Source organism: Panthera onca, chromosome C1 (assembly GCF_046562875.1).
Source record: "Panthera onca isolate mPanOnc1 chromosome C1, mPanOnc1 haplotype 2, whole genome shotgun sequence".
NCBI classification, from domain to species: Eukaryota; Metazoa; Chordata; class Mammalia; order Carnivora; family Felidae; genus Panthera; species Panthera onca.
In genome coordinates, this window is record NC_138346.1 from 214,378,599 (window position 1) to 214,396,496 (window position 17,898).

At 48.1% G+C, this 17,898-nt stretch overlaps 1 protein-coding gene across 1 annotated transcript; it reads right to left on the minus strand.

The window, feature by feature from the left end:
• Nucleotides 1-1,064: 1,064 nt before the first annotated feature.
• Nucleotides 1,065-16,720, minus strand: RBP7 (retinol binding protein 7). The gene is made up of 4 exons (XM_060622143.3): nt 16,600-16,720; nt 3,886-4,064; nt 3,662-3,763; nt 1,065-1,327 (listed from the first exon to the last, which is right to left on the minus strand). Exons 1-4 carry the CDS (start codon nt 16,670-16,672, stop codon nt 1,277-1,279), a joined length of 405 nt encoding a protein of 134 aa, XP_060478126.1. The 5' UTR covers nt 16,673-16,720; the 3' UTR covers nt 1,065-1,276.
• Between the last annotated feature and the right edge of the window lie 1,178 nt (nt 16,721-17,898).

The following is a 17,898-nucleotide window of genomic DNA, read 5'->3' on the forward strand; positions in this document are numbered from 1 at the left end:
CTTGTACTGGGCACAGCACTTCAAAATCCAGACCTCATTCTTCTGATTGTGTTACCTTCTTTCTTTTTTTAATGCTTATTAATTTACTTTGAGAAAGGGGAGGGAGGAATGGGCAGAGAGAGAGAGGAGAGAGAATCCCCAGCAAGCCCCGCACTAACAAGCACAGGGCCCGAGGTGGGGCTCGATCCCACGAACCATGAGACCTGAGCTGAAACCAAGAGCCAGAGGCTTAACCGACTGAGCCATCCTGTGTTGGCGCCCCTGTGTTGCCTTCTTTCCAGTTGGCCTTGACCTTCCTTCCTACAGCTTCCTAAACCCCAAACAGGCTATCTTCCTCCTCCTCCATCATCACTACAGGTCATCCACCACCTTGGACTATGGATTCGGTGTCGTAAATAATTAGCTGTTTCTCTCCAGCCCCCAGTCCATTCACTGTATTTGAGACTTGGGCCCCAGGTGCTCCTGACCTTCACCATCTCACACGGGGATTGCGGCAGCACTTTCTAGCACTGCCTCCCGAATTGCAAGCCCCGCCCACAGCCCCTTCTTCCAACTGTAGTCAGAGTTCCTTCTGTGAGCCAGCCTGGCTGTGCAGATCTTCTGCTTAGTGCCAGCAACCGCCACCCTGTCACTTTGGGGGACACATCTTCCCTCTGTAACCCGACCTTCAAGAGTCGTCACGATAGGGCCGCTGCCTGCCTTCCAGGCTTCCGTGGCATCTCTCGCACTCAGCCCACATACCCCCACGCTGCAGGGGAAGCAATGTTTCGGGTCTTCAAACATCCTTTCCCTCACCCCAGCCTTTCACCTAGAAGGCTTCCTGATGCTTCCTGCTTACCTGCGCTTCCGGGCTCCACCCCTCCCTGGTGGCCCCTTGCCACCACTGGCCCATCCCCTTCCGGGCTCTCAGGGCTGCCTGTGCTGATCACCGCTGTTCAGATGGCTCGCTTGTCCATTTTCCCCACAAGCCCTTGAAGACGGAATTACATCCTGTTCATTGGTGTGTCCGTGGTGCACCTGGAAGGTTTTCAAATACTTCTTAAAATAATGGCACACGCTACATCTAGAAGGAAAAAGTCAGAGTCGTTGGACAGGTTTATTGAAACTGAGCAGTTTTCCCACAATCCGAGTAAATGGCTTCGGGAACAGGTGGTGAGGCGTCTCCCCGACCACAAGTTCCCGTCGCCAAACCCGGACAGAGTAACATCTGTTCATTTGGGAAGAGGAGTCACCATTAAGGCTGCTGTCACACGTGGGCTCTGGGGACGGAGACAGCTCAGGCTCTCTGGAACGTCTGTTTGCACACTTGGCCTTCACAGAACATTTCCTAGGGAAAGGGGAAGGGGAGAAGAAAGATGAGTTGGCATGTGGGCTATTGACTATTATTACTCACAGCACTTCTGACAGCAGGGCTGGGGTGTCTCTTCCGACCCTGCTCCTCCAGCTCGGTGACACCAACTGGGTGTCCAACAATTCAAGTCAATTCTGACACCGACGACCCAGAGCTAGTGCAGACCCCACAGGTTAAGGGCTCGGCCTCCCAAAACAGCCCCAACTTTAGACATCAAACACCCAGTCCCCAGCCACCCAAACTTCTGACTGCCCAGCTATTAAATGGGGATTCCCACCCCCTCTCCTCAGGGTCAGGAATTTGCTAGAACGGCTCACAGAAACGGCTTGGGATTCTGTCTCCCTCTCTCTCTGCCCCTCTCCCGCTTGTTCTCTATCTCTCTCTATGGAGAGCTTTATTATCAAGGATACAACTCAAGAACAGCCAAGTAGAGAGGTGCATAGGACACAGGATGGGGGGTGTGTGTGCGGAACTTCCACGGGCCCTTCAGGGGGCCCACTCTCCCAGTGCGTTGATGTTTTCACCAACTAGGAAGCTCTCCAACCTTTCTCATTTAGGGGTGTTTGTGGGGGTTTCCTTACGTAGGCATGACTGATAAATCTTCGGCCATCTGGGAGACCCCGGCCCCCAGTCATCTCATTAGCCTACAGAGGACACTCATTACTCTGGAGATCCCAAGGGTTTTAGGAACCAGATACCAAGACCAAATATTGATTCTGTGTTCTATCACAGCATGTAAGAATTGTCCTGTGAGTGTCCTTAGAGCAAGGACCCTTCTCTCCTCTGCTTGGGCAGAGTTATGCCAAGGAAGGATGCATGCAATTTGCACATTACCTCTTACAGTCAACTAATCTATATCCTCAAACGTATTTGTCTTTCTTTGTAGTTCCATATCACATTTTTGCGATGGCAAGTGTCTTAATTTTGATTTTATCGTCAGAAGAATGTCAGATTTGTCAATCTAGAATCAAAATATCTTTTTTTTTTTTAAGTAAGCTCCACACCCAATGTGGTGCATGAACTCACAACCCCCAGATCAAGAGTCACCTGCTCCTACCTACTTAGCCAGCCAGGTGCCCCAAGAATCAAAATATCTTCAGTGTCTGGGCGATCAAAGACTATCCAGACCTTCAAAGACACACCTAACTTTAACGTAAGTGCTCTAATTTTGTTTCCACGGTTCTGGCCAAGATCTCACATACATTAAGGCAAAGAGGCATAGAGTTGAAAGCACACATTTTTGTCAGCCCTGGATTTGACTCGCTACTCACCAGCCATGGAGAGTTTCTAAATCTGAATCTCTTCATTTGTAAATGGGAAAAATAGAGTCCCTTTCACAGGACTGTCTTAAAGACCAAGTGAGATAACACACGCAAGGATTTATTTAGCACAGTAGTTGAGCACAAAGTCGTCACTCAAGAAATGTCAGCGATTATAATATATATAGCAGGAAGCAATTCTCATTTACAAAGCCATGATCAATCCTTGATATACAATTTTATGCCTTCTAAATTATATTTAGAAATTACTGAATAGCTTGAGCTAGAACTTGCCCGTTCATGGAGTGCTGGGGGCATTGGCGATTGACACACTCTTCTGGAAGTAAGGCAATGAGGTAGCAAGAGGCAACGATGTGTGTGCCTCTGACCACGATCCTCTCTGTGAATTCTTCCGAAGGAAATAAACCCATGGATGCAAAAAAGCTCTATTTACATGAATTTAAGCAACAGCAGGGGCGTCTGGGCGGCCCAGTCCATTAAGCATCCGACTCTTGAATTTGGCTCAGGTCGTGATCTCACAGTTTGTGAGTTAGACCTCGCATCAGGCTCTGAGCTGACGGTGGGGAACCTGCTTGGGATTCTGTCTCCCTCTCTCTCTGCCCCTCTCCCGCTTGTTCTCTATCTCTCTCTCTAAATAAAAATAAACTTAAAAAAAAAAAAAGCAGTAGCAGAAAACACCCTGAAACAATACCCTGGACACTGAAATTAAGGAAATGTTTTTCAAAAATGATAATTCACCGACCTGATGGAATATTAAGCAGCCAGTAGCTCCCTTATTGTATATATATATATGTATATGTATGTATATATGCTCAGGTCATGATCCCAGGGTTGTGGGATCAAGCCCCGCATTGGGCTCTGCGATGAGCATAGAACCTGCTCGGGATTCTCTCACTCTCCCTCTCTGTGCCCCTCCCCTACCAAAATAAACAAACATTAAAAAAAAAAAAAAAGCCAAATGGTGGATTAGAATGGTGGGGTTGCTGCCGTGCTTTAATATTGTATCATAAGAATGAAAGGTGGCAATCACCAGGTGGAGTTTGTCCCCTTCGATCCAATGGGTCCAGCCTCTGTTCTTCTTTTCCCCCTTCTGGACGCAGGTGAGTCTGTCACTGTCCCAGGTGACCAGGCTCTGCGTGAGAGAGGGGAGAAAATGCTGGCTTGCTCTGGCAGTGTCCTCAAAGTGGTACTAAGTAGGACGCTGAGTTAATCTCGCCAAATCAAGGGCCTAGGTTATCACTTGAATTCTTTTACCTTGCATTTCCTGTTATCCAGGCCTTTATTCTCTTCCTCAAATTCTTCTCCAACTTTAAACGTAACAAGGTAGTTCCTCAGGCTGCTGTATGTGTGGATGGTAAAAGAATTCCCATTTTGCTCAATCACTTTCTGTGGCTTCAGCAACTTGGCTATCTTACGAGTGGCAAAGTCAATACCTTAAAAATAATTTTTAAAAAAGAAAAAAAATCTCAACATTCACTCGAGACGCAAAAGCGAAGGGTTTGGCAGCTGCCCTCCAAACCACTGTATTTCATAGCTAATGTTTCTTTTACGATTTCAATGCCGTTTGTTGCCAAAATTGGATCTGTAGGGAGTTATCCTGGCAAAGCTCCATCTAGAGGCTTGATTAAAAAGCTTGACCAAGGGGCACCTGGGTGGCTCTGTTGGTTGAGTTTGGGATTCTTGGTTCCGGCTCAGGTCATGATCTCCTGGTTCATGAGTTAGAGCCCTGCAACGGGCTCTGTGCTGACAGTGTGGAGTCTGCTTGGGATTCTCTCTCCCTCTCTCCCTCTCTCCTTCTCTCTCTCCCTCTCTCCCTCTCTCTCTCTCTCTGCCTCTCCTCTGTTCGTGAGTTCAAGCCCCATGTCAGCCTCTGCACTGGCAGTGTGGGGCCTGCTTAGGATTCTCTGTCTCTCTGCCTCTCTCTCTCTCTCAAAAATATATTAAAAAAAAAAAAAAGCTTGACCAGCCTTCAGGGAAGAGTCATTGGTGGGCCGTGCCTTGGGTTACGGATTTGCAGCTGGGCCTGGAAGAAGCCATTCCAGGAGCTCCCCCAGGGGCTGGCAAGAGGACACAGAAGCCAAGGGGACAGGGCTCAGGTCCCAGCCCAAACTCAAACACAGCAACTCTGCCTTTGTCTGCTTTATGTATTTACACTTTTTGAAATTGCAGTTTATTTTGAGAGCATGAGCAGGGGAGGGGCAGAGAGAGGGAGAGAGAGAATCCTAAGCAGGCTCCGTGCAGTCAGCACGGAGTCTGACATGGGGCTCGAACTCACAAACTCTGAGATTGTGATCTGAGCTGAAACCAAGAATCAGATGCTTAAGTGACTGAGCCACCCAGGCGCCCCTGTATTTACACTTTTTTTTTTTAAGTTTATTCATTTTTGAGAGAGAGAGAGAGAGAGAGAAGAACACAAGTGGGGGAGGAGCAGAGAGAGAGAGAGAGAGAGACAGAATCTGAAGTGGGCTCCAAGCTCTGAGCTGTCAACACAAAGCCCGAGGTGGGGCTTGAACCCACAAACCTTGAGATCATGACCTGACCCTAAGTGGGATGCTCAACTGAATGAGCCACCCAGGCGCCCCTGTATTTACACTTTAAGACAGCATTTGAACAGTGTCTGAACAACACACACACACAAAAGTCAAAAGCCATGCACTCATGCATACAGTATCGTACATTTGGAAATCGTTAATAAACCTTAAAACAGAGCCACACACAGAAACACGGAATGTGAGAAGCTCCAGGTTTTGAGAGACGGTGGACTCGAACTCCGTTTTCCTGTTAGCAGCTTTGAGCACATTATGTAGCTAGAAGTAACTGTTGCCATTTCATTTATTTATTTATTAAATAACCTGTGTCTGACACGGGGCTCGAATTCATGACCCTGTGACCAAGAGTCACAGGTTCTACTGACTGAGCCAGCCTGGCAACTGTTGCTATTTTAACTAGAGTAGCCAGGGGGCGCCCGGGTGGCTCAGTTGGTTAAGCTTCTGACTTCAGCTCAGGTCACGATCTCGCCAGTGGTCCCGTGGCTTCCAGCCCCGTGTCAGGCTCTGTGCTGACAGCTCGGAGCCCGGAGCCCGCTTCGGATTCTGTGTCTCCCTCTCTCTCTCTGCCCCTCCCCCACTCATGCTCTGTCTCTCAAAAGTGAATAAATGTTAATGTTAATTTTTTTTTTTTTTAAACTAGGACAGCCAGGTGACACTTCAGCCAGGAGAGGTCCCAGGGAGCCCAGGGACACCGGCAAGGATGTGCAGATGGGTTCAGGAACCACCAGGAGCCTGGGGTGGCTGGAGCATAATGAGGGAGAATAAGGAGGGGGGACGAACTTGAGACGAAATGTGGGGGTACCATAAGAACCACTGGGCTCTAACTCAGAGAAAATGAAGTCAGATGGGTGCCACTGGACTGTTAGGAGCAGGTGACATGGTCTCCCTGGCAGAGAGCCACCACTGGATGCCGGCTCATCACCTACCATTTCTATGAGACCTAGGACATGGTTCTCCCATGTCAGGATTGTCCTATTATGTAAAACAAATGTCCGGGAATCTTCATTTAAGAGAGTTACGTGCCTCATTGGAGGTAGTTTGGTTCCATCTTTTTTTTTTTTTCAAAGATTTTTTTTTTTTTTAACGTTTATTTATTTTTGAGACAGAGGGAGACAGAGCATGAACGGGGGAGGGGCAGAGAGAGGGAGACACAGAATCTGAAACAGGCTCCAGGCTCTGAGCTGTCAGCACAGAGCCCGACGCGGGGCTTGAACTCACGGACCGCGAGATCATGACCTGAGCTGAAGTCGGCCGCTTAACTGACTGAGCCACCCAGGCGCCCCATTTGGTTCTATCTTTTAAAATTTTTACAGTAACCTCTACATCCAACATGGGGCTCAGACTTAAAACCCAGAGATCAAGAGTTGCAGGCTCTATCAACCGCACCAGTCAGGTGCCCCCTGAGTTGACCCCTATTTGTTTTAAAGATTTTTTTAATGTTTACTTATTTTAAAGTTTATTTATTTTGAGAGCAGAGAGAGGAGGGAGGGAGGGAGGGAGGGAGAGAGAGAGAGAGAGAGAGAGAGAGAGAGAGATAGAGAGAGAATATATCTCAAGCAGGCTCCATGCTGTCAGCACAGACCCTGATGCAGTACTCGAACCCATGAACCACAAGGCCATGACCTGAGCCAAAGCCGGACCCTTAACCACTGAGCCACCCAGGTACCCCAGAAACAGAGAGAGAGAGAGGGAGAGGCAGAGGGAGAAGGAGAAAGAGAATCTCAAGCAGGCTCCATGCCCAATGCAGAGCCCGACTTGGGGCTAGATGTCACGAGCGTGAGATGGTAACCTGAGCTGAAATCAAGAGTCGGACACCGAAGTGGTGAGCCAAGCGCTCCATTAGGGACTTTAGGGGTTTTTTTAAATTTTTTTTTTTAATGTTCATTGATTTTTGAGAGAGACAGAGACAGAATGCAAGTAGGTTGGGGCAGAGAGAGAGAGGGAGACACAGAATCGGAAGCAGGTTCCAGGCTCCGGGCTGTCAGCACAGAGCCCGACGCGGGGCTCGAACTCCCGAGCCGTGAGATGATGACCTGAGCCGAAGTCGGTCGCTCAACCGACTGAGCCACCCGGGCGCCCCTAAGGATTTTAGTTTTAAGTAATCCCTACACCCAACGTGGAGCTCGAACTCACCACTCCGATATCAAGAGTCTCACGCTCCACTGACTAAGCCAGCAAGACACCAACCCCTGTTTTAACCTGTTTGCCTAACAGATTCATTTTTATCTGACATGAACTGCTACTCGGGGCTTCACACATCATTTCCAGTCCAGGAAAATTGGCCAAGCAATGAGCAGGGCCCCTGCAGTATTTCTAAACTCCAAATAAAAGATAAATGTCCTTATTTTGAGAAAACCTTTTTTTTTTTTCAATTTTTAAGTAATCTGTCCAATCAACATGGGGCTTGAACTCACAACCCTGAGATGAAGAGTTGTTTTCTCTACCAAGTGAGCCAGCCAGGTGCCCAAGAAACTTTTTTTTTCTTTTTTTTTACATTTAAGTATTAAGGCTAAACCCTTAAAAAATATTTATCTCATTATTAAAAAGACCAAGCCAAATTTAAAAGTTATTGCTGACTTTCCTTAAACACCATCGTGTAAGTCAAACAAAACCAACTTAACCAACCAAATAAAAAACAAACTTTAGGTTATTACTTTACATCAGTTATGGTTTTAAAACCTGTAAGCCCCAAGTTGGGTGTAGAGATTACTTAAAAATAAAATCTTTAGGGGCGCTTGGGTGGCTCAGTCAGTTAAGCGTCTGACTTCCGCTCAGGTCATGATCTTGCAGATCGAGAGTTCGAGCCCCACATCAGACTCACTGCTGTCAGCATGGACCTGCTTGGGATCCTCTGTCTCTCTCTCTGCCACTCCACCTCTCACACACTCTCTGTCTCTCTCAAAAATAAGTAACCATTTTTCTGGGGCGCCTGGGTAGCTCAGTCGGTCGGGCGTCCGACTTCGGCTCAGGTCATGATCTCACAGTCCATGAGTTCAAGCCCCGCGTCGGGCTCTGGGCTGACAGCTCAGAGCCTGGAGCCTGCTTCTGATTCTGTGTCTCCCTCTCTCTCTGGCCCTCCTCTGCTCATGCTCTGTCTCTCTCACTCTCAAAAATGAATAAATGTTAAAAAAAAAATAAGTAAACATTTTTTAAAAATTAAAAAATAGTAAGTTAAATAATATAAAATCTTTAATAGTAAGTTAAAATCTTCAAGGGATGCTTGGCTGGGTCAGTTGGTAGAGCATGTGTCTCTTGATCTCAGGATCATGAGCTCAAGCCCCGCGTCAGGCTCTGTGCTGACAGCTCAGAGCCTGGAGCCTGCTTTGGATTCTGTGTCTCCCTCTCTCTCTACCCCACCCCTGCTTGCATTCTGTTTCTCTGTCTCTCAAAAATGAATGAATGTTAAAAAAAATTTTTTTTTAAATGCTGGAGAAGATTCTTGGAGCTTGTTGAACAGTAGCTTTAAGAAGAGACGTACTTTTTTTTTCTTTTTTTTTTAAGAGAGAGAGAGAGTTCAAGCAGGGGAGAGAGGCAGAGGGAGACAGAGAATCCCAACCAGGCTCCACACTCAGGAGGGAGCCTGACACAGGGCTAGATCCCACGACCCCAGGATCATGACCTGAACTGAAATCGAGTCAGACATGCAACTGACTGAGCCACCCAGGTGCCCTGAGGGACACACTTTCTTAAAGCTGTGGCACCACCCTTCCCTCTCTCTAGGCCAAAGACATACTTATTTTTATTAATTATTATTTTTTTTTTAATTTTTTTTTTCCAACGTTTTTTATTTATTTTTGGACAGAGAAAGACAGAGCATGAACGGGGGAGGGGCAGAGAGAGAGGGAGACACAGAATCGGAAACAGGCTCCAGGCTCCGAGCCATCAGCCCAGAGCCCGACGCGGGGCTCGAACTCACAGACGGCGAGATCGTGACCTGGCTGAAGTCGGACGCTTAACCGACTGCGCCACCCAGGCGCCCCTATTAATTATTTTTTTAATGTTTATTGAGTGAGAGAGAGAGAGAGAGAGAGAGAGAGAGTGTGTGTGTGCGCGCGCGCGCATGCACGTGCGGGAGCACGCGCGCGCACGGGGGAGGGGCAGAGAGAGAGAGAGAGAGAGAGAGAATCCCAAGCAGGCTCTGCCCTTTCAGGGCAGGGACCTACGCAGAGCTCGATCCCACCAACCATGAGATCATGACCTGAGCTGAAATCAAGCGACGGATGCTCAACTGACTGAGCCACCCAGGCACCCAGGGAAATGACATATTTAAATACACTTTACTGGGGGTGGGAGTAGGGGTAGAGAGATCAAAGTTCTAAATGCGCAGTCGCTGTACTTAGGAATTTATAACCAAGGAAGGTGAAAACAGAAGAATCAAAGTTTCCCTTTAAGAAGAGAATCTGCTCCAATCAAAGGAAAATTAAAAACAATCTTCTCGAACCCAAAAGCACCTTGATTATTCCAGTTCTGTGTCATAAATCCCTTCCGTGTGCTATGTGCTTATTTTTTAAAAGAATCTAAATGTTAAGACATTGTGTAGTTTACTAAGCACTTTGTTAAGTTCATTATTCAGCCAGGACAGAGATCTCAAGCTCTGTTTTTTGTCAAAAGGGACAGATTTCCTGGGTGGATATTTCTCCCATCAAAAACAAAAGTAATAAGGGTCCTCTGGTTTTTATTATAGGAGCTATCTTTAGTTGCCTGACCATAAACCTCTGTCTTTAACAAACATGTTTTAGTTCATTCTGTAAAGTCATAAGACATGGCTATGTTAGGAGAGAATGCTAATTCACAAAATGTACTTATTAATCAATTCAAACAACTGAATTTAAAATGAGCCTTAGTTTTTAAAAATAATTTTTAATGTTTATTTATTTTTGAGAGACAGAGACAGAGTGCAAGCTGGGGAGGGGCAGAGAGGGAGAGGGAGACACAGAATCTGAAGCAGGCTCCAGGCTCCAAGCTGTCAGCCCAGAGCCCAACCTGGGGCTTGAACTCACGAACGGTGAGATCATGACCTGAGCTGAAGTCGGACGCTTAACCCACTAAGCCACCCAGGCACCCCTGTAATTTTTTAAAAATGTAATGTAGGACTTATTGTGGGTTTTCTACTGAAGTCTCCTTGCAGTACAACTTTTCTGTTGTGATAAAATATACATAACATAAAATGTATCATTTTACCTATTTTTAGGCATACAATTCCATGGTGTTAAATATATTCATAATGTTGTACAACCACCACCATTATCCAATTCCAGAACTTTTTCATTATCCCGAGCAGAAACTGTTCTTGATGGGGTTCAGGTCACATTACCCCAAAATATGGTAGCTTGGCATACTGAATAGTTCAAGTTGAACGAATTTGAGGAATGGTTTGTGCTAGAAGAACTTTCTGATTTTTCCCTGAGGCCAGTCCTAAGACCCTCACATGAGAGGTGCCCTCTCTGTAATGGAGGATAGGAACATCCTGATCTCTGAAAACATGGGACATACAAAGGAATTTGAAGAACAGGGTTTGCAAACCAAGTTTCTAAGTTCACTTGGTATTTTTCAACTCTAGAATTTCTATTTGTTTCTTTTTTCAACTCTGTTCTGTTACCTTCATATGGATTCTGGGTCCTTGCCAAAATTAAGCTCAGCGTAACTGCTTCATAGTCTATTTCTGATAATCCTGGCATCTGGAGACACCATTTCTATTGTTTGGTGTTTCTATTGATCCTTGCTATTGGGGTCTTTTTATCTCTTGGCAGCTTTGTTGAGGTATAAAGAACATATACATATGTTCTTTACATACATATAAAGATATGTACAAAGAACAGTACATATCTAATATGTGCAATTTAACGTGTTTGGACTCAAGCAAACATTCACGGTCCCATCACCTCGATCACCGCACACAGACATTATCCAACACCTCCCAGAGTTTTCCTGTCATGGGTTTTTATCTCCTCAGGTAGTTGTCTAACTGTGATTATTTACTGGGCATTGTTTCTGTACAAACAATTCAAGAACTTGCATGATGTTCTCTTCCTCCAAAGAGGGTTTTTTGTTTTTAAATTGCTTTTAAGGCCACTAGCTACCTGGAAGTACTTTTTTTCTAAGAGAGAGAGCACAAGTGGGGGAGGGGTGGAGGCAGGGAGGGAGGGGGGAGGGGGGAGGGGGAGAGGGAGAGAGAGAGAGAGAGAGAGAGAGAGATATTGAGAATCTTTTTTTTTTTTTTTTTTTTTAACGTTTATTTATCTTTTGAGACAGAGAGAGACAGAGCATGAACGGGGGAGGGTCAGAGAGAGGGAGACACAGAATCTGAAACAGGCTCCAGGCTCCGAGCTGTCAGCACAGAGCCCGACGCGGGGCTTGAACTCACGGAGCGCGAGATCATGACCTGAGCTGAAGTCGGACGCTTAACCGACTGCGCCACCCAGGCGCCCCGAGATATTGAGAATCTTAAGCAGGCTCCACGCTCAGCATGGAGCCCAACGTGGGGCTCGATCCCCTGACCCTGGGATCCTGACCTGAGCCGAAATCAAGGGTTGGACTCCCAACCAACTGAGCCACCCAGGTGCCCCTATCTGAAAGCACTTTAATTCAAGTTCAGGTCTTGAGATTTTTCTGGACCACCAAGACGATTCAAAGTGAAACAATAGTCTATTCAAAAGCTATTTACCTCCAGGTCTCCCTTACTCCTCAGGTACGGAATCCTACCCAGAGGAGGGTGTTTACAGAGTGTCCACCCTTGACCGACTCAGGACTCCCACTCTTGCCCCCTCCACCGATCCATGAAGCTCCCCAAACTGCAGCTGAATCTCCCAAACAGCCTGAGGTAGGAACCGTCCTAAGTGCTGGGCTCGCCTCTCCGGATTCTTCTTTCCTAGACCTCAGCATGATAATTCGTCATTATTCTGGTAGCTCTCTGATGTTCCCTAAGAAGTTTTAAAATATACATATACATTTGGTCTAGCTTAATTTATCTGTCTTCTTTGAGAGAGTTAGTATAAATAAATTAGCTTGCCATTAGCAGAGGCAAAAGTCCTCAGGAAAGGTCTGAACACTTCCGCATAGGTTGGCATTAGAATATACATAAATAGGGGGGCGCCTGGGTGGCTCAGTCGGTTGGGCGGCCGACTTCGGCTCAGGTCATGATCTCACGGTCCGTGAGTTCGAGCCCCGCATCGGGCTCTGTGCTGACAGCTCAGAGCCTGGAGCCTGTTTCAGATTCTGTGTCTCCCTCTCTCTGACCCTCCCCCGTTCATGCTCTGTCTCTCTCTGTCTCAAAAATAAATAAACGTTAAAAAAAAAAAATTAAAAAAAAAAAAAAAAAAGAATATACATAAATAGGGACAATCGGTTTTACGGCACAGTTGAACAGTCCAGGGGTTGGGGTGTTCCTATCCCGGGACCTGAGCACTCAGTTGAAAAATCCTCATCTAACTTTTGACTCCCCCAAGCCTTCACTACCAATAGTCTCCTGTTGACCGGAAGCCTTCCCAATAACATAAATAAATAATACACATTTTGTATGTTATGTGTATTATATGCTGTATTCCTACAATAAAGTAAGCTAGAGAAAAGATGATGTTAGCAAGAAAATCATAAGGAAAAGAAAACAGATGAACAATTCTGTACTGTGTGTGTATATATATATATATATTTACAATTCTGTACTGTGTGTGTATATATATATATTATATATATATATATTATATATAAAATCCTCATATAAGGGGACCTGCACAGTTGTCCTACCTACCTACCTTCTGCAGTTGTCCTAATGACGACTTGATGCATCAAAGAGCCCTATTTCTTAAATTTTAATTTGCATCTGAATCACCTGAGAATCCGGTTAAATGCAGATTCTGATTCCGTAGGTCTGGGATCCAGGGTGAGGCACAGAATCTGTGGGCTAAGAAAATCCTGCTAGTTCTAGAGAAACAAAACCCTACACCCATCTGGTCCTGAGCCCCTAATCTGCCCGGGGGGAAAACGGGTTGACCCTGGAGTCCATGTTCTTTACACACGGAAGGCAGAAGAGAGTGTTGACATACGGGTAGCAATGTGGCCAAATCATTTTCTTCTCAGCTTGTTAGGAACTGGCAATAAGTTTTAAGTCTGATTTCAGCTACTGTATAAAATGCTAAGAGATATCTCGGTTTGTAATTTAGATACCTAGAATATCAGATCTGGTCCAGCTACCTTGCTTAACAAATGAAGAAAGTAAAGGAACTCAGGGATTATGTAACTTTTTTTTTAAATGTTTATTTATTTTTGAGAGAGAGAGAGAGCGCGAGCGAGCGCACGAGCAGGGGAGGGGCAGAGAGAGAGGGAGACACGGAATCCGAAGCAGGCTCCAGCCTCCGAGCTGTCATCACAGAGCCTGACTCGAGGCTGGAACTCACAGCCGGGTTGTGAGATCGTGACCTGAGCTGAAGTCAGATGCTTAATGCTTAACCGACTGAGCCACCCAGGCGCCCCAGGGGTTATGTAACTGTGATTCTGTTACCAACTATCAACGGCTAAGTTATCTGGGTTTCCGCTTAGCTGTTCTGTTACATCAAGTAGCCCCTCAATTCCAGAAATCCTTAGCACATTCACATTTCTTGTGGAAAAGAGATTGCAAGTAAGAGTTAAGTGTGTTGTCTGGATCCAGTATCTTTCTGGAACCTGAACCCAAAGGAAGAAAAGGGGTTGTGAGGCAGGATGCTGACTCAATCTCCATGGCTTGTGAGTTGGATGATAAATAAATGTAAGTCACGGAAATAAATAAACAGCCTCTGTTAGCCCCTAGGATCTAATACAGTGGCAGATAATTGTTAAGCCTGTATTGACATCATGGGAAAAACAAGTCAGACAAGCAAGACAGTGTGGGGACAGGTGAACGATGGACTAACACATATTTGAAAAACACTAATTGCAACCCTGAAAAGGCTGCTTTGTGGGGCGCCTGGGTGGCTCAGTCAGTTAAGCGTCTGACTTCAGTCCAGGGCATGATCTCACGGTTCGTGGGTTTGAGCTCCACATCAGGCTCTGTCCTGGTGGTGTGGAGTCTGCTTGGGATTCTCTCTCTCGCTCTCCTCTTGCTCTCTGCCCCTTCCCCACTTGCTCTCTCTCTCAAAATAAATAAAAGAAAAAAAAGAAGCCTGCTTTGTGATACCAGATGGATTAGCTCAAGATGTCTTCCCACACTTGCATGGATGGCCGACTCCATTCCGTTTGGTCTCAGAGGTTTGCTCCAAAAGCCATGGAAATTGCCAGAAACAAAGTATACAGCAAGGCAAAGTTCAAAGCCATCACCTGATATTTAACACTTTATCCTCCACACGAGTAAACCAGATACGAGCCAGATAGATCAGGGAAGAAAGTGCTTATGGTCACGTGCCTCCCCTAATTTGGCAAGTGGAGAGACAAGGAAACCACCAGGACCTACCGCCTTTGGGAAGAATAAGCGTTAATTCCTTCTTGGAAGTTGGAAACAGAAAGGCAATGAGATTCGGGCTGAAGGGTAGCAGAACATACCACCCCCAAATACACCACTTCGGCACATGATTATTATATTGAACTGCAGACGGCTGGGAAGAAGCTGACAGAAGAAAAGCTCTCTGCCCTCCCCCCCCACCCCCGACCCCCGCCACTGGCCCCAAAGCAGGACCTACTTTCGTAAAGTTGTCCCCCGTCCCTCACTGTTCCCGACGGACGCAAGTCAGGGAGGCGACTCTAGACTCTAGCCAACCTGGAGAGAGCACCAGAAGAATCATAACAAACCTTCCCAACCAGCCCTTATTTTGTTAGTTCTCGCCCGGCTAAGATGCTCTATAGCTGCGCTCAAGTTCCAGCCACTCCGCACTGAGCGCCGGCATCGTGTCTTCACCAGGCAGGTGTCAACTAACTTCCGCTTGATAATCTGTCTTCTGTTAGCCTAATTCACAGGGGCCCCAGGCAATGGACCTAAAATGGGATGAGGAGAAAAGACTTCTTCCCTTCAGGACAGCATTTTGTGTCCTTCTGAATCAGACTTAGCTTGAGAAGCTCCAGACGTCCCTACTCAAGGTGGGAAGGGAGGAGGGAAACCCACCGAAGGCACGGAAATCTTAAAAACACGCTGGAGCCACGGAACTGTACATTTCTAAATGGTTAAAATGCCCAATTTTATGTTTTGTATATTTTACCACCATTTTTTAAAGGAAAAAAACCAAAACTGGACCCCTCTCTTTCAATTTACAGATGGAAAAAACTGAGACCCAGTGTCAAATAATGAGAAGAAGCCAGAGGAAACACCTGGTCCCCATACTTCCAGCAGCTGGAGACCGTCTGTCAAAAGTGCCACTGATTGGTGTCATTCAGGAGAAAGCACTGGGCACGCAGGGCTCCACCCACCAAATCTGAAGAATGAGACTCGGGGCAGGACAAACTGGGACTGGGTAAGGAAGGGAGGCCTTCTAACCACCAAGGGTGGGGTACATTCTTCAAACGTTCTGGGAAGCAAGGACATGGGTCAGACCCCCGCCACCCCCCTGGTGGCCACAGAGTCCCCCTTCCTCCGTGCAGACCAGGCTGTCCTTTAAGCGCTGGGAAGCCGGGCGGGGGGCAAAGAAGCGACCCCTCCGGGCACCCACGATAGTCCTCGGGGTTGGCACTGTGTCCTAGGGGCCGAGAGGAGTGGCTTCTAAGGGGTCTGGGTTTCTTGTCCCCACTCAAGCCCTGGGGGGGAGAAGGGAGTCAGGAAACTAAAGATTCCCAAGGCGATTCCCCAACTCGAGAGGGCGCCAGAGTCACCGGGCGGGGGCACCTCGTGCACCCGAGCGCGCCTGGAGCTGCCCCCACCCGGAGGGTGGCGACCTCCCTGGCAGAGCCACCGGGCTCCAGGAAGCGCAGAGACGGCTGCCCAGAGCCCCGCGGCAGAGCATCCCATCGTGCCCCCAAGTCCCCTTGCGAGGTGCCCGGCGACCCAGGTGTCCCTGGTGGGGCAGGAGCCTTGACCGCAGGGCCGGTAGCGACTGACGGGTGCATAGTGGGGAGGGACGGGCGACGGGGAGAAGGAAGGACCAGGGGACGAGGGGGGACAGAAGTGGGATGTGGGGACGGAGGATGCACGGGGCGGTGGGGGGAGGGGGGCGGGGATGGGGAGACGGGGAGATGTCAGGACCAGGAGATGGGGGTGGGGACAAAGGATGGTCCGAGGTAGTGACACGGGATGGGGAGACGCGAATACAAGGGGGGCGGTGGGAGAGGGGGTGGGGGGCGTGGTACCAGGGGACAGAGGACGAAAAGATGGAGGACGGGGGCTACGGAGACCAGAGGGCCCGGAGACGGAGAGACGGGGGCGGGGTGGGGGTACGGAGGCCCGAGGACGGGGTGGGGGTGGCAGGGCGGGGGTCAGGGGGACGGGGGACAGCGAGGCCAGGCGGGGCCGCCCCTCCCGTCCTACCTAAGGCCAGCATGTAGCCGTCGAAGTTGTCGCTGCTGAGCAGGTTCCAGGTGCCGCTGAGGTCGGCGGGCATGGCGGGGCAGGGCGACAGTGGCCGGCGGGGCGGCGGGGCCTCGGCCTATCTGCGGGGCCGGGGCGGGGAGGGGGGCGGGCCGCGGTGGGGACAGCAGCGCGAGGAGGAGGAGCCGTGCGGAGCGGGGGCGGGGGACGCACCTCTTGGTCCCCAGCCCGTTCCGCCGCGCTTTTCTGTGCTCGCGGACACTCCTGCGTCCCCGGGCCTCCCCGCTCCTGCTCCTCTTCCTCTTGAACCCTAAACCCAGGCGCGCCCCAGACAGTGTTCCCAACCACACTTCTTTCTCTGCTACGTGGTAATGACCAAGGGCATCTCCTTCAAACTCATGGCATTAATTAGTGTTTGGGCTGCAAATGGCAGGTCAATAAACCCAGCTCTAGCGGTCTCCGTAAACAGAGAGGCTTATCTTCTTTACCTTATCTAGCCGACCTGGGGTGACAAGTTGCTGGTGATGACCTGGCAACTCCAGGCCAGGGAAGTGGCACCTGGCCTCTTAAGCCTACCGTCAAGAGTTGGCTGCTGGGTTTCCAGCCAGGACATCCACATGCAAGCTGACAAAGAAAGTACACCTGCCATTATCCCTTCATCAGATTTGTGTACACTCATTGGCCAAATCTGTGTCACCTCCCACTTCTTTTCCTTTTCTTTTTTTAATGTTTATTTATTTTGAGGTGGGGTGGGGGGAGAGAGAGAGAGACAGAATGAGTGGGAGAGGGGCAGAGAAAGAGGGAGAGAGAGAATTCCAAGCAAGTTCTGAGCTATCAGCACAGAGGCCCATGTGGGGCTCGAACCCACAAACCATGAAATCTTGACCTGAGCCAAAATCAAGAGTCGGAGGTGGGCTGAGCCACCCAGGCGCCCCATGTCACATGCCACTTCTAATTGCAAGGGAGGCTAAGGAATCTCACATCTCTTCAGTCTTGACAGTAGAGAAAGGCAAAAGAGAAGGGGGTTGGGAATGTAGGCTAACCTACAGTATTAGCCACAAACACCATCTATATAGGCTGGCTCGAAGATTTAGAAATCCATTTATGACCTCACCCATGTATTTTTTTTTTTTTTAAGATTTTATTTTTAAGTAATCTCCCTATGTAGGGCTCAAACTTATAACCCCAGGATCAAGAGTCACCATGTTCTACTGACTGAGACACCCAGGTGCCTCACACTCAAATATATCAATAGTTAATATTTATTGAGTGCTTACTATGTATATTACCATTTGTCAC

Coding starts and splice junctions, on each gene's coding strand:
- RBP7 (XM_060622143.3), bottom strand. CDS start 16,672: ATGCCCGCCGACCTCAGCGGCACCTGGAACCTGCTCAGCAGCGACAAC. Junction 4,065..16,599: donor CGGCTACATGCTGGCCTTAG/GTAGGACGGGAG, acceptor ATTATTTTTAAG/GTATTGACTTTGCCACTCGT. Junction 3,764..3,885: donor TGGATAACAGGAAATGCAAG/GTAAAAGAATTC, acceptor TCTCTCACGCAG/AGCCTGGTCACCTGGGACAG.